This window comes from Clarias gariepinus, chromosome 23, assembly GCF_024256425.1.
Source record: "Clarias gariepinus isolate MV-2021 ecotype Netherlands chromosome 23, CGAR_prim_01v2, whole genome shotgun sequence".
Lineage (NCBI taxonomy): Eukaryota > Metazoa > Chordata > Actinopteri > Siluriformes > Clariidae > Clarias > Clarias gariepinus.
The window spans coordinates 9946782-9970000 of record NC_071122.1 but is presented as its reverse complement, the minus strand read 5'-3'; the positions used below and the strand labels follow the sequence as shown (position 1 = coordinate 9970000).

Here is a 23219-nt window from a genome sequence, read left to right as displayed (position 1 = left end):
CAGACAGCATGGTGTTAATTTTGTTGCAGTGCTGCCAGAAAGACCTGAGAAGAAATGTCAAATACTTACTTAGCATGCAGCTGAAAGAGATCAATGCACCTTTCATAGGCTCCCCTCTATAACCTGAGTCTCCTTCGCAAGTAAATGGAAAGGCCAAAACATGAACAAAAAAGTCCTGAGCAGGGTTAATAACTTGCTTCCTGTGGATAGAACAAATTGAAGTTTATTGACACCTGCTATTTCTTTTTGATAGAGGCGAGAGACCTCATCAAATCAGCAACATAGCCATTTGTGACCAACTGTGCAATTTTTCTTATTCATTGCTTTTCATAATAGTATTGTTTTCACTGGACTTTTTTTTTTTTTAATACCTAATGATTGTATTGGTTGGTATTGTCTCCTTCACTCTTAAACTCAGGCCTTCCAGGTATAAAGTCTAGCTCTAGGATGGAATTTGCTTTTTTTATCCATTTTTATTTTTATTTTAACAGGAACAAATAATTAATTAGAATAGAAATATGTATTCATGGACAACGATGATTTTGCATTCAGTATTTCATACTCACCTTGACTGACTTTCATTCATTCATTTTCATACTCATTACCCAGTGTATGGTCATAGGGGATCTGGAGCATGTGGGACACCCTGAATGGCAGGACACAAGGGTACATCCACTTACATACTATAAATTAAAACTTCGGAAACAATGCATGTCTTTGGAAGAAACTAAAGTACCCCAAGGAAATTCACAAAAAGCACTAGAACAAGCAAACTACATGCACACAGACTGAGAAGAAGATGAGATGCAAACACCCAGCCATATTGGTGCTAAGCAGCCATGATTACCTATTAGACTCCGTGATTGAATTTCATTTATTTATTTTTTATAAATTTAGGCATTTGGCAGATGCTTTTATCCAGAGCAGCTTACATTATCCCATTTTACATCTGAGCGTTAAAGGCCTTGCTCAAGGGCCCAACATGGGCAACTTAGTGGTCGTGGGATTTGAGCTTGGGACCTTCTGCACCATAGTCCAATGTCTTAACCCCTTTAATTAACCTGGTAGTGCATGTTTATGAATAATTGTGTACTGTGTGTACAAGGGGCATTTAAGACAAACCTGGATTTGTGATGAATTTCATGTGAATTTCAAGCACAGTATGATGATGAGACTCTTCAAATCTATAAAATATTTAAAAAGTACAAATGTTTCAAAGAAACCCATAGGTCCATGGATACCAATTCCCAGGCGAGGGTCTCGGAGCCCAATGCACTCATTCCTGTGAACATTCAGGAAGTTAAAAGCTTGATTGTTGAAAATTTACAGAAAATTTGTCGCCAACTGGTGTAAGAGACGCATCTGTCTGCGGGAACTGCACACACAATCAAATCAATCAAACAAAACCTGCATATAACAGGAACTCAGAGTAGAGTTATGATGTGGGCATTTAAAGGAGTTACTAGGCCAGCGTTTTAAACATGAAGGACGCAGTCTGATAACTATGTTCTGTTATTCTGCACAATCAAAAGTTCTTGTTCAACTTTCGGCAAAAGTGAATTATCGGATGGACACATGCTGAGCATCCTATATTTATTTTGCTTTACAAATTTATTCGGATTTAATTATATTTATGCTGGCTGGAATAACGGTAATAACTGTTTAAAATATGTATTTTCTAACTTATATAATTACATAATTACAGGTTTACACAGACTTTTAAATCTTCTAATTAATTAAATTGATTACATTTTCCAGAAAAGCACTGATCAGACTGGAACTCAAATCAGTTTGTATGAATATGCTCATTTTATTACAACCTGCTTGTCCTATTATGATATAGTTACTTAAACAAGCAGTTTTATGGTGTTTCACAGCATTAAATTTAACTATACATGGAAAAAAACCTATGTTGTTTCATAATAAATTCAGTATTCAGCAAATCACTGTGGTATAAAATGAATAAAACATTTCAGAATGTGCTGTTATAAGAAAATGCTATTTTGCTAACAGGAACTCTGCTTCACAGGAAGCCTCATTACACCCCCCTGGTATTGATTATATTCATGTTATATCAATATTATAAATGATTATATCAATATACACAAATTACAGGGTTAATGCCAGACACTATAAAAAGTTATAGGCACATATCTATAATTAATTATAAATGCATATAATTATTTGCCAGAAATAAACAGTATATATTTATACTCTGTAGCCATAGGACAGAAAGCCACATGGTTGGATGAAGTCTGCGCCCGAGTCAGCAGTTTTTAAGCTTCTTTTGCAAACTGTGCAGTTTTTTTTTTTTTTTTTTATGTATACTAGAAAACCATTTGAGATACTTTGCTCCTTCACACAACATCCCATTGGCCTTGACAAAAAGACAAGCCTGTCACTGTGTGATGAGGGAAGAAGAAGAAACCTTATGCAGAGCTTTCTGCTGAGTGTGCGTGCTGTCATTTAGGCACAGGGTCATGCGTGCTAATACCTTGCCAATCAATAAAAGCCTTGATGTCCTTTATTGTAATGCAGATCACAACGTCAGGAAAATTTGTTGAAAAATATGTTCTCTGTACTGTCTTGAGGTATGGAAGGTGCTTTTAAAGGATTTATAGTGGTATTGAGGGTGAATGAAATGTTCCGCCTAATTCAGAGACATCTTAGTGGATTCATTATATATACTGAAGTGCATCTCTGAATGCACAACAAGGTCCTGCCTTGTAACAACGGTTTAAACTGGTGGTTTAATGGTGTGAGAGATGTTTTCTTGCCACACTTTGGGTCCCTTAGTACCAACTGAGCACCGTTTAAATACACAGCTTACCCGAGTATTATTGTTGTCCATGTCCATCACTTTATGACCTCAAGATAATGTACACATGTCACAAAGCTAAAATCATTTCCAACTGCCTTATTGCACATGGCAGTAAGTTTACTATACTCTAATGGCCTCCACAATCCCCTGATCTCAATCCAGTAGAGCACCTTTGGGATGTGGTGGAACGGTAGATTCTCATCACAAGTGTGCAGTCAACAAATCTGCTGCAACTGAAGGATGCTATCATCCCAATACGGACCAATAACAATCACGCAAAGACCAAAATGACCAGTCTGAGAATGTTCATGAGGGAGTATCTCCATTTTCAAACCAGATTGGTTGCAATTCAATTTCTGTCTTAAGGCAATTTAAATTTGCATCAACCAGACTCCGGAAAGAAAACCAAACATGCTGTGTGTTTTATGTTTCTAAACAACACATTAAAAAGTTTGGCAAGTAATGTTTTAAGCCTTCATCCCCTTACAACCAACTTTTGGTAAAATACAGTCTAAAAACAAACGGGACTGAATAAGAAATAAACTGGAAAAAACACAACTAATTTCTCAAGTCTCGGATTTTGACTCAGAAAATGAAAACAAGTGTGACACCATTCTTAGAAGTAAGTTGTAAAAATACAAACAATGAAGCAAACAAATAACGACATAATTTTGTGAATTAAAAAATAAAAAGAACCCAACAGTTTTATTTCATGTCGATACATTCTTGGACAACACCACAGTAAAGTTGCATGAGTGGCCAAACGGAAATGTCTCCCACAATATTAGCACATAAGCAGCAAGGGCAACATGAATATACTTAGTACAAACAGTAGAAAACATACATGCTTTTTATTTTTATTTTCTTTTTTTTCTTTTTTTTTTAAATATATATTCATTTTCATATTTTTTTCCACAATTTTTCAATATGCTGCGGGCCAGTTAGAAATTCCCAAACAAATTAAAGCCATATTCTGCCTTGAGTGGGTGGAAGTCTGAGAAAAAAAAAAGAGAGAATTAGAGGAATTATGAAAAAAAAAAAATTATAAGAGCAAACGTTACCATTTTCTTGAGAGCAGGCCGACATTAATTGCCTTCTTGTGGTGAAATATTAAATTTACTTCAACATCGAACATATCAGGCATGCATTGACATGACAACTGCTACGTGAACACCTTTTAAAACCTGGACCACTGTCAGTCAGTTGAATTTCGATATCGTAGTCTCCAATGCGACATTTATCATCTCAAAGTCACTGGAAAACACAGTTGATGGTCAACAAACCCTCACAACATACTGTATATCAAATGTGAAGCAAACAAGGAGATAGAAACAAAGAGTACAAGGACCTCACACACAATAAATGGGGAAAATCTCGAAGAGAAGAATATGGCTTTAATATAATGTGCATCCAAGAGGCAAAGAGAGAAAAAAAAAAAAGAAAATGAAACTTAAAATCGCAAAACAAATAAAGTCCAACATCAAAGGTAAGAGGAATGCTAAAGGACTACACAACCTTGCACGGTGGAAGTTTGCAAAAGTTGCAGTTTGGAAGTCCATTTAAAAGCCCTAGGCCTTGCCATGTTTCAGCGTGCTCTCGTCGAGACATCCTCAAGAGTGCTTAGTACAGAAACTCGAACAATAAATGCCTTGAGGAAGGTTGTTCAGGTTGTTAAGGGCCAGTGCTCAGAGTTGCCTTGTACAGTACAGATCAGCTGAGTGCTGAAATTTGTGCCATTACTTGTTACACCGTTTTCTGTCTATTTAAAAGGTCTTCTCTGGCAAGAAAATAAAATAAGAAAAAAAAAAAAAAATCCAAAATAAATAAACGTTTTATTTTTTTTGTAGGGGGACAAATCACCATCCTGATTCAGCTTCTCTATCCTTTCCATGCTCCAGCTTACCGAATTCAAAATGTAAAAATCATCCATTATTTTGTGATACATGTGCAGTACAGTGGAGCTCAGATATTGAGCACGCGGTACGCCAAAGAAACACAAAAATCCTTCCTCCCTCAAACCCAGGGTCTTTTTTTTCCCCCCTCACGAATGGCAAAAGACCATGTCTTCTCGCTGATTGCTTCCCTCTGGTGATGGAGGTCCTTAGATCACAAGGTCGTTGTAGCTCACATATTTTTTCTTTGCAGCCGGACCTAGGAAGGTAGACAGATTAGGGGGAAAAAAATTAGTTTTCAATGGACTTTTTGAGTTTTCAATTTGATTTCTCTGCATAACTTTTACAACCTATTTAATTTTCAAATTTCACTTCTGAATTCTTAATAACTAAAACTAACCTGTACTGTAGGTCAAGCTATAATAGTAATGCACATATGAAATACTAAATAAGATAATAATATAAAATAAAAGTACAGAAACAAGAAACCTTCCTGGACATTCAGGTCTAGCCAAATGATCTTAGGGCTGTGGTTCTGGAATGCTGCCTTTTCTAAGCCGGTAAGATCTTGTGATTTTATAATTATGTTTTTATGCTGACCAAGTTCATATCTTATTTTGTCATGTTTTATAAAGAAAATTCTGCAGTAAGTGTAATGATTCATGGATTTATCTAGAGACATTTACCCTTAACACTTCTTGGACTAAACTAAATTCAGTGGTTTTGTGTTTGAGTATTTACAGATTTCTTTGCAAATGAATACACACTGAATGCATGACAGTATACCTGCATGAAAGGGAAAGCAAGAGAGAGAGAGAGGAAAGAGCGCGCGTGCACGCCGCCACCAGCATCCGCGCCTCTACACTTACATGCCACACACACGGGCATGTAACAATATGTACATATATTTTATGTTTGTCATGCTAGCATAATGTTTGTAATAATTTCCATGAATATGGTGTCGTACGATGGACAAACATAATAGCAGACTTAACAGTATGTAGCAAAAGTCATTAAAAGTCTTTGAGGATGCTGCCAAAGGTGTGACACATACTGTCAAAGTCATAAGACCATGCATACCTTTTTAAATGATACCCTTTGTTGAAAATAATGCATTTTATAGGTAAATTATACATATTTCTTTAACATGCAAAGCATTAACTGTCATAATATCTGTCATGAAACATGTGCTAAATAGAGTACACTAGAATATCTGACATATGCTGCCATGCTGTCATCTCATCAAACATTAAAACAGCTCTTGTGACACGGTTGCTCTAGCGAACATACCCTGTCATTACAAGTCAACGTACTGTAGCATGCTATGACAGACCCTCAGCAGGGACCTTATTAGGAACACCTGGACATTCATGCAGTTAGCCAATCAGCCCATCTCAACAGCTTAAAAGCTTCAGTTAATGTTTACACCAAACAGAAAGAAAATGTGAACTCAGGAACGATGACTGCTGCAGGGTTATCGGATAGGCTGGTTTAAGTAATTCAGTTAAAATACCTGCCGATCATATTGTTTTAAGCTGATAGGAAGGCTACAGTAATCCCTCTAACCACTCTGAAGAACAGCAGGTCACATCGGTTTCATTTCTATTTGCCTATAATAGGAGTCTGAAGGTACAGTGGGCACAGGCTCAACAAAGACATTACCAGGTCTAGTGGAGCAAGTAACAGGGCTTTTATGTTAGAAAATATATATTTTTATCTGTCTGAAGTACCGACATATCCTGATTGCCCCCCTTAAAAAAGAAAAATCACTATTTCAGAGGGGTCAAATTAGTGGATTATATTTAGGAAAGAAAACATTAAATTTGCTGGAATCAGGTAAATAACTGTTTAACACATTATCAAAACCTAAAATAATATCACTTAAACGATGGATGAAGTTGTATCATAAAGAATATCAACAGTAAAAATCTAATTTATTTAATTGTGAAAGTAAGAGCATTTTTAAACACAGAATGTGATGGGAATTCACAGCATTGGGACTTAGTCGGTGTGTGCCCATAATAAAACCATTTGTAAGTAAGACAGTCAATCAGAAAAAAGCCTTCCTGGGGAGCATAAAAACTGTACTTTGTAGCCATGAAAAAGGTCATGTGGTCGGATGAGTTCAGACTGACCCTATTCCAGAGTGAAAAATACATAATCGTAAGAACGGAAGTGCAAAAAACGAAAAGAAAAAAAAAACCTTACACATAGTGGTCTCTGGAGGCAGTTTTATGATCTGGGGCTGCTTCAGTTGGGAAAATCTCAGGACTCTAACAGCATATGGAACCATATTTACACATGAATTGGCCACCATTTTGAATCCATCAAAAAAACAAAAATGATATATTTTAACGCATATTCAAAATTATGCCATAATAACATATTTCAGTCCAATATTATCATGTTTATTTGTTCCTGACACATTTTTTAGTCTTTTGAAATGCAACCTATTCCAAACCTTTCAAATTAAAGGTCAATCACTGACGAGATCATAGTGACCTTTAAGTTTCAGTTTCTCATCGCATTTTCCAAATTGTCATAGTTTTAAAAAGCAGATTTGTGAAAGATGTGTCCTTGATAAAGGCTAGAGTTTAATAAAGCATTAAAAGTATTAAATGCATAAAGCATGATTCATTCAGTATTTGGACAAAACAAGGGCAACAAAACCTATCCATTTTTTGAGAAACCTAGCCCTTTCTGAGATTAGCCCTTGAGAAAAAAAAAGAGGATTTTTTTGCTTGAGGTTTTGACCAGTGAACCAAATTTCCAGAAGTGGTTTTACGACTTTGTTCTTTACCCATGTATAAACCTTTAAACATGGACATTTGTAGTTTACCTTTTTCGTGTTATAAAAGTCTATCTCACAGTAATAGATGGCGGTAACTGTTTAAAAATGTTAGAATGGAAAAGAGAGAGTGACCCCTGTTTAAGATCTCATTTTGCTGGACAGCAGTGGTGCCCGAAACACACCACAGCAGCAATCACAGCATTCCTGAACCTAATGAATGTGCAGGAGAGAGAGGGGGGAAGCCATTATCTCTTGCTTGACCTTAAGCAGAACATCCGTATCGCAAGAAACACCATAAATGTCTTAATGTCTCTCATCTCTTTCATTCCATTCTCATAAGAGAGATAGAAAAACTTCTGGCTAACTAAAGGCAGCCGCAGCTTGATGAGAATACTTCTGCTGGTCAAAGTCTTGATATGCTTTTGAGAAAGGGAGGAAATGGCTTGCATATTATCTTTATAATTAACTTTATAATGCAATCTTCAATTGTGCCATTTTTTAAGAAGGAAATTTGCAACGGTTTCTTGCATCACCCATAATGGCGTTTGACTACATGCTAGGATTTTACCCTCGGTTCATTTCCACATGAAGAGTGTGATAGAGCAGTGATTTAGTCTTTTAGCTTTCTCACCTCCTAATCTGTACACTTTGCTTAAACAGATCAACTTTCAAAGCTTAAACCTTAACGCCACAGTGATTTTATCAGTACTGCACATATTATCATAAGTCTCTAACGAGCCAAGTCTTTTTAATGCAAAATATACAGCACCAACCAACAAATCAGTGCCAGAATAAACAAATATATTGTCTTACTGTATTTTAGAAGGGTCAAATAATTGGCCTGCATTAAGAGAACGACGTTTAGTGGAATTGGGTTAAGAATTATCCAACACTTTATTAAAACCTGGAAAGATGATGCTGAACCATCAACTTTACAGAAGAAAAACATATTATGAATGAGAGAATGAGATCACTTAAGCACATCAAAAAAATGACAGTTAAAATCACAGCTATGTTTAATAGTGAAAGTTAGAGTGTTTTCACACATGTAACAAGAACTCACAGGATTGGGACTAACTGACTAAAACCAGTTGTAAGTGAGACTAATTAAGTAAAAAAAAAGGCTTAAATTTGCTTGGCAGCATAGAGACTGGACTTTATACGAGCAATGGAAAAAGGTCATGTGGTTTGATGAGTCCAGTGTGACTCTATTCTAGAGGTCTAGACTCATTAACATTATGTGGTGAGAAAATTAGGTCAGCTGACAACTTGAATATATGGAATGACCAGATTATTACATCAATGGAGTTTTTCTTCCATAATGGAACAGACATATTCCAAGACTTAAACTGTTAAAGAGTGGTTCTAGGAGCATAAGGAATCATTTCGACATATCACCTGGCCACTACACTGAATGCCATAATCAGCTAAAGAAGGCCAAATGAAAAATGAGTGTGTCGATGTATTTTTATTAATTTAATTTTAATCATTTAATGTAATATTTGTGTGTGCATCAAGATGTATTTCAGTTTGAATATGTTTAATGTCTTTTAAATACAATTTTAAAACAGTTCATCATAATTTTATTATCACGATATGTTTATATCCCTTTAAAGGTTCTATGTCAGGGGATAGTCAACTAGCTGACCACAGTCAAAATGTACAGTATATCAAGCAGAATATTTCATTTATTTTTAAATATTTCAAGTATCTTATATCCACTCTGGGGGTGTGCTGTGGTGTTCGGTACCAGGACGTTGACAGTGGATCCTCTGGGTGTTGTGGGTAGCAGCGTGAAGCCTCTGTGGTTTAAACTTGTTTGTTCAGTGCATCCCGTGGGTACATGGTCAGACTGTGATCTGGGGAGTTTGGTGGCTGAGTCAGCTGCCTTGGGCTACTTGCCTGCCAGGTCCAGTTTGTGACAGGCTATGATGTACTAAGTGTTCTGATACATTTTAATCATAGCCAGTATTAACTTTTTTTTAACATTGGCTTTAATCAGTGTCAATAAGTCAATGTTTTGTGGTGTTAATATACAATTGTGGCTTCTTTTTTTGTGGTCAATTATAAAGCAAGTGTTTATGTACAGTATATTATTTAACTAAAGGCAACTCATTAGGAGAGAGAGGACTATTTATACTGTAGAACTGCTTTTAATGACACATTCTGAATTAGTAAATGAAATGACAAAACATAGCATTGTATACAAAAGTTGAGAGAATAAAACTTTATATTTAAAGACTATTAGAAAGAAACTGATGTGCTGATTCATTATGGAGGTCTCCTGTCAAGCTATCATGGTATCAAAATAAACATAACCACTTTAAAGGATCTTTAGTTGTTTTGTATGCCTTTTGTAAGTAAATGCTGAGGTCAAATGCTACAGTATGTGTACACCCCTACAAACCTAAATCAGTTTGATGCTCTATTGAAACGAAGAAAGTCCCACGTAGGGTCCTGCTCTATTACACTCACAAATATTATAAATACTGTACTTATTAAACTCACTTTCTAAATTATAAAACCCTTTGAATATCTTACAAGTTAGCAGCCTTTAATGTTAATGCCTACTGTATATGATACATTATTTTACACTTCAATTTCATCTCAAAGAGTAAAATTCCATGTTAAACAAAATCCAAATATAAAAAAAATGTACCTTATTCGGAAGGCAATGAGAACAAAGACATTTTTACAAGAAAACACTTAAACTTGTTTCTTGCATTAGGCCCATCATCCCTGTCAGGCTCTGTAATGAAACTTGCATAGTAAATGGCTGAAAGTTTGCATGTGCCAGGGGGATTGATGAAAGTGATCAGAATAATTATACTATGTACTGACTGTGCTATCACTTGTGGTTTTTATCATTACAGCCCATTCACTAAAGTGTCAGAGCATTCCAGGGTTCAGTGTAGTTACACACGTACATATTCATAAATATAATTTAGACACTGAAGGCTAAGTTAACATTAGAAACAAGTAAAAGAGGGACAAATTGACCCTCTTGGACAGATCAGTTACGATTCTAATGGGATTGTGAGAGTGAGAGCTTTTTGGACATTCTGCTACAGTAAGAGATGCAACAGGCATGGACCATGTGCTATACTGTATTCTATAGGCAAATGTTCGTGAAACCCTGAGCATCATATGCATGCGTGGGTTTTCCTTAAACTCTTGCCACGAAGTTGGAAGCACAAAGTTATCTACGATGACTTTGAATGATGGGTGTTCATGTCAAAGCAGGATGTACCTGATAATATGTTTTGTAAATAAGGGCAGAAAATTTATCTCCACAGGACACTTCCGTGTCTGGGACATTAAAGGAGTTCCTGGGAAGCCAGCATTTTAGACATAAAGCAGGCAATCCACTCAATGATCTGAAGTACTGAGAAAACTTTGATGGCGTCCAAACGCTAGTGAAATGATGTAAGTTCATTAGTAAGTGCATTGGTTCATTATATGGGGACTATATAAAGAAATGAAGGTAGTTTTTATCTGTCATAACTGTGTTTTGTTTTGATGGACAATAAAACGTCCCAGTTTGACCTAAATGTCCCTTATATGCTTTAGAAGTTTTGGATATTGGATATCAAATGTATATTAAATTGTATATCCTACTTTGTATAAATCAACCTTTGTATAAATCAACCCCAATTTTTTTTTTTATGTTGGTGTTAAAGCATAATTAACAACAATTACCTCAATATCAATACATTCAAAGCTAGCTATAACAAAGTTGTATGATCCACCTTAGGACATAATAAGGATTTTTATGCTATTATTATTTGCAGGCCCAACCCTGCAGGTACACATTCCAATCCCCACGATGATCCATCAGGTATAAAGGCAGCTGTCTGCCCTACAGCTAAGGGTCAGACTTGGGACTGAGATTTGCCATGACCTGCCTGTGGCCAGAGGTCCCCAAGGAACTGGCCTCATTTCCAATGAAAAATACATGCCCTAGGGTGCATCTACCTTCCAAAAAAAGTGTCATGCACATGGATGTTTTTATTGTCTTCAAGGGCTTCATTTTATCTTAAAGATAAAGGTTTAAATACATAAAATAAGAACCAACAAAACCAACTGGATTTCCAATCCTTTGAACAAAATGGTAAACTTGATTATAATTTCTTTTCTTTTCTTTTTCTTTTTTTTTTTTTTTTACTACAGCTCGAAGGCATGGCAAGATCGTCATGGAGCCTTGGGGTGAAACTTTTTGAAGGCATGATAAATGACTGGTAAAGTCCTATTAGCACTACCTTCACGTCTTTTCCTACAGCTTTTAAAAATGGAGCAAGGTCATAATGGAAAAAAAGAGGAGAAGATTAATTTGGTCTTACCTTATAAATTATGAGAATTAGCCTGTTGGAGGAAAAATGGATTTGGTGAGCTATCTTAGTAAGGCCAAAGAAAAGCAGGGCAAGTTATTCTAAATGGCCTAACTAGCTATGCCATTTTCAAAATTGCACTTGTAATTGTAAGGCAAGACATGTAATGGAGTCATCATTGCCTCCAATACACTGTATATGGATATTATGTAAAAGAGGAAACAAATGCAGAGGGTTAAGCCAGCCATTTTTCTTAATATGGTCAAATCAAATGAAAATGACAGATACTCACTAGGTCTCTGAAATATATCATACCTGAGGTCTTTAGACATCAAATAGCAGAATCATTTTTCTTCATAATATTAAATTGAGAGAATTACAGGGTCCTATCTTCAAAGTTATTCATGCTTACATTTTTTTGTAATTTCTTTTTAATTATTCATTCAATTTTTTACTTTAACTTTGGTATAATAATAACCACTCTAAATATGTAAATGTGCCTAATAAAGAATAGAAGCTTGCCAGAAACTAGGTAGCAATCTCATTTGTGCAATCCTAACAGGAACCTGTAAGTTCTCATTAATTATTAGCAATGTTAGGACATTGTGAAAACAATAAAAAAAATTTTTAAGAATAACCATTGAATATAAGGGTGTGTTCAATTTTTTCACTGCTACTGTATACATATTGTATAAATAGACATGCTCTACATCAGATATTTGCATGCGCCTAAGACTTTTGCAGTGTATATAAAAGCAAATAACTGCTATTTAAAGCATGTCTTTAAAAAATCAAAAAATACTATAAAAGTATTATGTAAAATATTTTTTACCTTTTTACTTAAACTATAGTCTCAGTTACAATTTGTGCAGTTTTTTTTTAAATAAATAAGCTGTTTAGTTCTACTGAACATCCTGCAGGACTTTGTTGCACTTGTCTCTTTTTTTTATACTGTACATGCAAAACCTAAAAGCTTGTTATTTATTTATTTATTTATTTGTTTATTTATTTATTTATTCATTCTGTTTTGTCTGAGAAGTGGTATTTTACATGATCTGTTGCTTTCTTTTTTGGCCTACAGATATTTACAAATACTTTTCTGGAATACTAATGTTTGGAAATCAGAAATGATTTTTTTTGTGTTAATGTAATAATGAAGTCATCAAATAAAAATGTATGAAAAAAACAGTGTGCCTTAGACATAATACAAAATACTTAATTATTTTGATTATTATTATTAATATTATGATAATTGACAAAAGAAAAAAGATAGTGGAAAGCATTCATCAGCCAGCCTTGTTCTACACCAGATCTTTGTGTCATGACAAGGTAATTTATAAAAAAATAAATAAAAAGAAAATCCAAATGTACACTTGACACATTCAGTGAAAGAAAGTCAATGGAAAATTGACTTATGCCTATTTTACCTTGCTCTTTAAAGTGGAGCAAAGAACAGGGTGTTTATCAGAAGGTGGATTTAATTAGATATTTTTTTTTCAAATCAGCTGGAGAACAATGGCATGCACCAATTACCAATTAATTAATTAGCAATAATAATAATGAGCACAGTTGCTGATGAAATGTATATATGTACTGTATATATTTTATTTCATTCAAGACTATAAAGATATCCGGTGTTTCAATGACACCTACACGCATATGTCTGGAATTCTTAGCAGATCATCATCTGCTAAAAACTACACCAAATATCGTGACTTACACCCGACTGACTGGGATTACTCATACCTTTCCTCCCACAGAGACCTGGTAAAAATAAAAAAGGCTTAACTTTTCATCATTAGCAAGTGTGCGTCATTAGAATTAAATAAACAGCATAGCCGTAGAAGAGATGTGCAAATTTGTTACTTACTGTTAGGGTCGACGTTTTCACACAGTTCTGTCTTGGCTTCGCCGTTTGGTCGATCGCTCGGTTTGTGCGAGAGGCGTGATGACATGGTGGCTGCCGTCACTACTGCTTTGAAGCTGCGCTTGCGTTTCTGGACATTTAGCTCCGGATGGAAGATGATCACGTAGACCTTGGGCATGTAGAGCATACCAAGAGCCACCGAGGCGCTCAGGTTCATGGAGATGGTGAGCGTGGTGGTCTGGATGTACAGCTGAGTAACAAAATATACAAAAAAATAACATTCATTATACATTTTTTGTGTAGTATTCTCATATATATATATAATGAGAACTATATATATATAAAATATTTAACATACCGGAAACAAATTGTGTTACTGCATTACAACACTATTCCCCATTTTATATTATAAGGAATCATAAAAATAAAATATAAAAAAAGAAGATTTATTATTTTCTCATGAACATTCATCCATTATCTATACCTGGGCTTAACCCAGAGAACTTAAAGCACTAGACATGGCACACCCCGGATGAGGTGTAACAATTACACATTGTGCAATTTGGAAATGGCAGTCAACCTAGACCACATGTATTCAGGCTGTGGAAGGAAACTGTAGTACCCCAAGGGAATCCACTAAGCACAAGAAGAACACGAAAACTCCAGACAGGACCAGAGACAAACTCCCAACCCTGGCAGTGTGAGGCGACAGAGCTACTGTAACCAGTAAACTGCTGTTCCACATGTCTAATGCATAACTCATTCCTTTTCTATAGCACTTATCCTTTACAGGATCACAGGAGGCATGGAGCCTGTCTCAGGAGACTTTGTGCACAAATCAGGGTACACTGTAACAAGGGGTACCAATCAATTTTAGGGCACATACTGTATGTACACACACACACACACACACACACACACACACACACACACACACACACACACACACATTCCCGATGTGTCTTAACCTACTGCATGTCTTTGGACTCTGGGAGGAAACTGGAGTACCTGGAGGAAACCCATCAGTCAGGGGAGAAATGTACAAATATATAATAAGTATATGAATAATACATTGGCATTGCACCTTCAGGTTCTGGGGTTCGAGGCCAATGCATTATGTATGTACTTATTATATATTTGTTGAATTACATATTTCAGCAGCAACAGCTGCATATCATGGAAATAATAAGCACCTTTTTTCTGAAACAAGCTGAATGATTAAGGTCACCATGAATAATTGTCTGTCTCCAAAAGCAAATGTACAATATATTACTCAGAAATACATATTTCCTTTGCCTTGTTTCACACTAAAGTTAAATACTGTAGTAAAGTATCTGTGGAGCTTTACTTTACGTCAGACCACATTAGTGTGAACTGTGAATATGTGTGTGTGTGAATAGGTGTGTTAGTTCCATTTATCCGCAATTTATGTGCAGATTACAGTAATGTGTTAATATGGGCCTTCCAAGGATCTTCTAAGGATACGAGCCGTTTTTGTCCTAACCATATTGTGGTATTACAGTCTGGAAGAATTGCAGCAATAGCCTCATTATCTGCGCTTTGGCTGGAAGCTAAACAGTAATAATTTGGACTTGACATTAAAGAAGATTGGACAATCAAGGATCTTTTTATTGGTGTATTATTACCATATTATGTATTGCTCTCAGCATCAGCAGGTGTGCATTTTTTTCAGTGCAAACAAAATCAGCAAATCTTGTTTAGATTTCTTTTCAAGCTGAACTACGGTTTTATTTCCATGTATTTATCCAATCTTCCAAAGTGTTGCTAGCTAGCTACAGTACTGTAGTCTACCAGTTGTCAACCCTTAGGCTATATCTACATTTTTATTTTTAGTCACTTGAAACTAGCAACTATTTGTAACACAGAGGCTTAAAAAAAATTAGGTTTAGTTCTACAGTATGTGCACAATGTCTCACGACCTTTTTTACTCTTACCATTTCCTATCAGGAGAATCATATCAGTAAAACCACATTACCTAATAGGAACTAATCTAAAACATATTTCCTTATTTATAACATACATAGCGACTAACAACCAATTTAAGAAGTTAACTTCTACTGTACCTAAGTACTTAAACTTCTAGTGAAGTACCTAAGGCTTATGCCCTGTCAGCCCCATTGCTTTACCAGCCCATGTGCCTTTAGGACATTCTTGACAATAAATTGGTTACAGTGGTTCAGCATATCCAGTATCAGCCATTGGGAGAGTAATGAACTGGCAGGAGTTCCAGTTCTGAATCAGATCATGGTTGACATGTTTAAGTACAGTATCAGAATGAACCGGAACGAGCCTTAGATCCTGTAGTCTAGTGAGCATTTCCCATGGTGCCCACACACAGCTCAGCACTTGATCAACACCTATATTCACATCTGTTAAAAATCTTTTGAGTTTGTATCTGAATGCTGAGAAACTACACTTTGTACCAAATGACCTAAAAAGCAGAGTTGTTCTTCCAGTTCCACATCCTCTCCAAGTTCTTACAGTAGATTTCATCTCATCTCTTACAAATATGCCAATCAATGCATTTATTGTCTCTAAATTGCTACTAGATTTGATAGTTTGTGCATGATGACCTGGGATGGCCTATCCCCAGTGTACTCTCACCTTGTATTCCCACATAGTGGTCGCATGGTAGACCTGGATTCACCATGACCGTCACCAGAAAAAAGTTTATATAAAATATTAATTCACTCCTCTTTAATAAAGGATAAGATTTAATAGTGAGACACTAAAATGTCAATTCCACCACAAAAAGCATGTTTTGACATGTGCAAGTTTGATATGATTGTTCATATTATCCTTTAATTGACGGTTACATGGCAGAAAGCAGTGTGAAGATAAAGACTGGTGTTGTGATCCATTTAGAACAAAATAATACATTTTAGAACAGTTAATAATTCAATTTTTTTTTAAACAAAAAGATGAGAGTTCTGTCATGTCTTCATTTTTAAAACTGACACTTTTTTTTTATCTAAAGGCACTTAGATAGATAGGAAGCATTTATTCCAGGCATAGAGCTTTTAGTTAATTTGTGCTCTACCAGTGTGGTATGTGATATTGGCTTAAAAAAAATACTTTATAAAAAGGTTTGTTTAACGAAAGGGTATGTATATAAATAAAACATCCCAGTTGGCATCCTTATAGTTCTTTGATCGTTTTATTTGCTGAAACAAAAGTTTAAAGTAGAAACCTAGCGTCGAGGGGTTCACTTTCAGAAACACTTTCATGTAGAACACCATTAGAAAGTTAGAACATTTAACCATACTAATAATTTAGAGTGACAAGATTGTGTACGCGGATACTCAAACATTAACAGATTATTTATGAACACGTAGTTCCTGTGCTTGCAGGAAATCGCAACCATGTATATTCAACATATTTGCATGACTGTGATATTACTATTAATAAGGTCTATAAGAATAAGAAATATTAAGTAACTATTCATACCCAGTATAGCAGGTTGTTACTACATTATGTTCTTAAAAACTATGGTTTGTCATGTCTATAACACTACTACAATAAAGAGATTTTACTATGGTATGGGTACCATGGTAGTCAGATGGTACAGTACCTGTACCATGGTCTATAATACAATTTAGTATTGTAGTTATTTGCTGATAAAGTATATGTACCACTTTATGGTACATGGGTCTACCATTGGACAGTATATACAGTAATTTGGTATACCAGTACATATAGACTCTATACACCATAGAATGGTACTATAAAAAATTTACCAAGATGCTGTCAAAAATATGTTTTACATGTTTATATGTGATAATAGTACTATTTACAGTATATATTATGTAACAACTGCATGTATGTAATATTAATTAAATGTTATTAAGTGTATGTTGAACATCTTAATATTAATATAACAAACAGAAATATGATAGTAATATGTAATATTACAGATAGTAACCAGTAATATGTACTAACATTTTTAAGCTGGTACAGTACAGTATGTACAAACATGCTGTATTATGTACCTATTGGTATCTGCTTCGGGCATCAATGTGGTACTTAAAAAGTACCATGGTATTTAATAAAGTATTGTGGTACTGTACATATCATAATACTACTATGGTACCCTCTGAAGTGCCATACAATCTGTCCTGGTACTGTAAAGTCCTACTGTATGCTGCTTACCATAGTAATGTCCAAAGTATGACACTAACACTAGGGTAAATATGATATGTGCCATAGTTTACCATAGTTAATCATACGGCATGCCATATGAAATTTTCTTATTGGTTTTAAACCAGGAAGTTACATTTATATGTGAAAACGTCCCAGTGCAGTTATAAAAATTATAGGCACTCATGAAACACTGCTCACCCAATCAGATTAGTGGACTGGAACTAACTGTGTTATAAAGGCTTAATAAGTTATTAGGTTCTACAATTTTCATTTTATTGTAACTGGTCATCATACTGTATGGTGAGATTCTTTGTCCTTTTGAGTTTTTTTTTTTCAATGATATGACTGCTATGAATGTAAAAAGCAGAGTAAATATATAAAGATCAGTATTTGATAATATGCAACTGATTTACCAAATGTATCTATTGTCTCATATTTTTATGAGAAGAATTAAAAAGTAATAAAGACCACAGATTTGATGAAAAAAAAAAAATCTTTAATCTATTTGTGCAGGAACAACTTTTTGATCAGTTTTAAAACTGCAACTGCAGCAGTTCAAAACAGAGTGGCACAGGTTGTGCATTGTCTCTGATGCTGCTGGTAGCCTCCTTTCTCTTTCGGCTAGCTTAAATAATGTTAAATGTCCAGGCCCTTAAGATCAGCCCCGACAATGCGCAGAGCCACCTTTTATATGTGGTTAATTAATGCAAATATCTTATCTTCCTGCGATGTTTGTTTGAAATACCTCAGCAAGACATGTGGGTTAGAGAGAAGACACACTAATAATTAACTAGCCAAGCGCATGGAGCCGTACCCATAATTTAACTACACAAGTAGCAGGAATAATGTGAAGATTAAAGTTGTGCATAACTTATGTAATACTATAGTTGATCTTGCTGTTTTCCGTTATTAAAATTGGATAGGGATGTTTGGTGCGGTTCAGCTATAATATATGGGTTAGAACCATCCCAGGCTTAGGTTTAATCTTCATGCTATTTGGCAGTACTCTACTGAGCACATTTAAAAGTAATCAACAATTATATAGTCTTTCAATGCAGAGAAACTAATTCAAGATTATGTAATTTTCATTGAGGCAGTGTTAGATTGATCCTTTAGCAGCCATTCATGTACAATATTTCCCCCTTAAACATCTTTAGATTTAGTTTTTGTTACAACCTGCATAATTAAGCAATACACATAGGACAGAGTGCTGTTGAGCTGAATATCAGCACGGCTGTTTATTGTGCTATTGCTTTCATACAACAGTTTCACAAACACCATTTATTGTCAAGCGATGATGTTTTTTTTGTTTATTTAACCAGAGGGATTTGGGATTTAGCCATGAACAAACAACACGGACAGTTCAGATGCGATTCGGAACAACTTGGAAGCAATTACTAGGGAGCCAAATGTTGTTTAAGATGACAAAACGTTAAAAGTCCTGACCTACTCTTACCCATGCTGGAGACCGGCAGTTATCATTGATGTTTGTTAGAACACCTGTGATGCAGAGTGATACATATAATTGAATGTCCCAGTTCTGTTATGCTCTTTATCAGTATTCAATACTCTCATTCGAATAAATAACTCGGTCAGAACTAACCGTTGTATAATCAAAATGAATATTTGATCATGCACTTAATTTTTTTAATTAACTTTTTTTAATAGATTTATTAGTAATTAGAATTTTTTACTTTTGTGACTTTGTCACTGGCATGTTTTGATAGCTTATTGGTCCTTTTGTCCGCTAGGTATGTTTGCTGTCAAAATTGCTTTTGTTTCAGGAACAAAAGTATTAATACTGAAATCATGTGATAAATTTTTTACATACGTTGTGAGAGAACCTGGTTGAATCAGGAATTATTTGATTTTATGAAAAGGTAGCAGTTTATAGAAAGGTAACTTCTGCAATTATGTATTTTTTATCATTTATTTTGTCAATATTATAAAATTGAATTTATTTTCTAAATTATATTGACTTTTCCATTTACTGTAATATTACAGACTGCCATATTACATCAGCCTCATGTTTTACTGAGCAACACTAAAGGTAGTACTAAGCATACTGAAGGCAAACAGATTCTGCTTTACACATCTGTACACACACCACAAGTCGAGTGCTCTAAGAAGTAAAGTGTGCACACTTAGTGAAAAGAAGAAGAAGAAGAAGACAGGAGCTGGCAAAGAGCCATGCGGTACTTTCAGCTGCTCTGGATAAAAGTGACAGCTTTTGTCGCTGTTTAGAGAGTACATCTTAAATGGATGAAGTAGCTTAGATATATGCATGGAAAAAACAGCTTGCTTGCAATAGTTCTCGGTATCATGTCGGGCTTTATTTTTTTCTCTTCGATTTACTTTTCTATTTGTTAGATATTTTCCTCTAGTGAGCTGACTCCGCATAGAAAGTATTGACTACTTGAGATGTAAAATGCTCAGTTGGAACAGTACTAACTCGAAATGTGAATGTAAACACTGATTAACTATAAGTTTGAGGCAAAAGTTGTCCCAATGTGTAAAACCTTTTTAAAAAAGTTTATTATTAGTATTAAATTGGAGTACGTATGGACATCTTTGCATTTTATAAAAAATATCATGAATGTTTAAAATAGTGCTACGGTGGCGTAATGGCTACGACTGTCACCGCGCACTTCCCCCCAACGTCCCACAGTCTAGCTTGATTGGTGTTTTCAAATTCCCTGTAGTGTGTGATTGGGGGTGTACCTGAAACAGGTCTAAAATAAATATGCATTGATAGTTACAAAGAAAGCGATTTACTAAAAAGAGATTTATTTCATAGTTCCAATAGTTACATGCTAATTAATTAAGATAAAACTAGACTTAAAAAGTTGAAGCTGTGAGGTTATGACGGTAAAGTTGTACCTTCACGGCTTTATTAAACTAGGTTAAAAAGAAAGGTCTATTTCAGCATTTATTTCTAATCCAGTAGTGTATTTAAATATCTATATCCTGCTCAGTAACTAAATCCATTCTCTCTAAGGCATGGCGAATGCCTGAATGCCTCATGGTTTTGATATCACCCATAAATGACGCAACTGCAATTAGCACTAATGCCGTTGTCGTGGCTGGATGGATAAAACTCTTATCAGAAAGTGCTCATACAATGAGCCAGAACAAATTAAACCTGTGCACTTGAGGACCGCGAGGCCGCGCGCTTACACGGCATTCGTTTCAAAGTAACTATACATTATGCTGCATTCACACCAAGAAATAGATTCATGGAAAATTACTCTGCAGAATGAGTTACACAGGTCAGCAAATTGACTGCGCTGCTAGAACGATGGCTTTCGTTTTTTTATTGCAATATCACACATGGGTTATTTTCATTTATTTGCCTTGGTAGGGAGTCACCATGGCTGTATGACATTATTATTGCAGTAAGACTGATCCTATGCTTATGAACAACATCATCAAATGCTAAACTATTTGTAATGCTCGCTGCACGGTTTCAGAAACGGCAGTCACGTTTATAAGCTGCTTTCCATAGAGAGATGTTTTTTAGGGAAACAAAAGAGGATGTTATCTGTAATTACTGTGGCGTATGAAGACGTTCATCAAAACAACCCTCCTGTTTTTCGTCACTCCTACTCTAGCTCAGTTTGGTCTACACCTGATCATCGTACATATTTTTTGGCTTGTACAGTAATTAGGCTAATCGTTCCATTGTACAGTGAAGACCAAAGTGAAATCTATTATTTAAATGACATTCTTTCGTTTTTTAATAATGACAATCAAGATAATAAGATTTTTTCTTTATTTAAGGCAATGAAATTGATCTAAAACAATCAATATTTAATAAAAAGTCCTTCAAAACCTACTGGATCCAGCTGGTTAAAAAGATGTCTGCAGTACTCTGGTGTCACTTGCTCTGTCCACGGCTGGCTGATTACTTCCTGAAGATTTTCACTAGATTTTCACTTAATTAGCATGACTCACGACTCTAGATAGGCTAAAACTAATCAGTGAATTCATATGCATTATGCGCAGGGAGACCAATAATACATGGCATATGTTGTCTTAATACTTTTGGCCATCATTTTTTGAAAAAGTGTCACAGGCTATTTTAATTAGCATTTCTGAGCGTTTAGTTGTCTCTTATCTTCTTATCGCACATTCGTCAAATGTCAGAAATGACATTTTGCAGCATGTTTAAAGTGATAAGTAAGGAATTAAAGTCTTTTGAGTGTGCTTTTATAGAAAATATTAAACTACCGTGGAAATATGTGACTTTAATTGGAATGAAAGCACTCTTTGACAAATACCTGTTTAAAGGCCTTTTTGTTCCTCTTCCAATACAGCAATTTGATAACAATTACATATTTTAAGTAATGCATTGATAAATCTTTTTTTAAATTAATTATGTTTAATGCTCTGAAATCGTCTTTTCTTTTATCACTATTATAGAAGATGTTCTGGGGAAAGTTGCAGACCAAGTACATTCCCTTATAACAATATTATTCCTGACCGACATGAGGCTCAACACCATAATGCTCCATGTTACACAGCTAAAATGGTTCAGGAATGGTTCGAAGAACATGACAAATAGGTTCAGTTTTTGACTAGGCCTCAAAATTTCCACATCTCAATCTGTTTGAGTGACTGTGACATGTGCTGTATACGGAAGACCGATCCATGGAGGCCCCGCCTCACATTTTACAAGACAAAAAAGATTTGCAGCTAATGTCTTAGATGCCAGATTCCTCAGCATACCATGAGATGTCTTGTGAAGCCCATACATTAAAGGCTCAGAGCTGTTTTTTTACCACAAGATCACAATCTAATACACAATATTAGACAGGTGATTTATTTTTATGGCTAATTGGTGTAAATGTCCAGGTCATAATAGATTTTTTAAATGTTTCTATATTCTATATATTTTTTAAATAATTAGTCGATAGTAGTTTTTTATCTCTGTCTGGCATACATACAGTATATAGTTGCCTCTGGCTCTTCCATGCAACAGCTGTCTTATTTAATGAAAAGCTAGCGTAGCAAAAAAAACATGCCAGTTCACCACAGCACACAGCCCAGTAGCGAATACAGCCTGCCAGGCTGCCATAGATTATTACTATATTCTGACTATTTTATATGTTCCATATGGCCATAAGGCATGGGTAGCATGTAGCTGATGATTTGCTACTGTATGTTTGTGATTGAGAGTGTGTTCTAACATAGAAATGTAAGACTTGCAGAAATTATAGCACCTGTAGTCAGTGACCTGAATAAACACTATTGACTGAAGATTATGACAAACCTATTACTGAAACAGTCAGAAGCTATGCACAGCTGCACATGCAAATGCAATGAAATGAGCTATTCATAATAAATACTACAGTACATA

The 23219-nt window shown here is 35.2% G+C and overlaps 1 protein-coding gene across 2 annotated transcripts in view; it reads right to left on the bottom strand.

The window, feature by feature from the left end:
* Nucleotides 1-4661: 4661 nt before the first annotated feature.
* The window catches only part of LOC128511627 (metabotropic glutamate receptor 7), a 224341-nt gene continuing 205783 nt past the window's right edge, over nt 4662-23219 (bottom strand). The window contains exons 7-9 of one of the 2 annotated variants that reach the window (XM_053484568.1): nt 13703-13949; nt 11845-11866; nt 4662-4972 (exon numbers count right to left, since the gene is read on the bottom strand). In XM_053484568.1, the coding sequence (XP_053340543.1) occupies nt 11862-11866; nt 13703-13949 (252 nt within the window). In that variant the 3' untranslated portion in view covers nt 4662-4972; nt 11845-11861. The remainder of the gene's footprint in view (nt 4973-11844; nt 11867-13702; nt 13950-23219) is intronic. The other variant, XM_053484569.1, reaches the window with a different exon arrangement.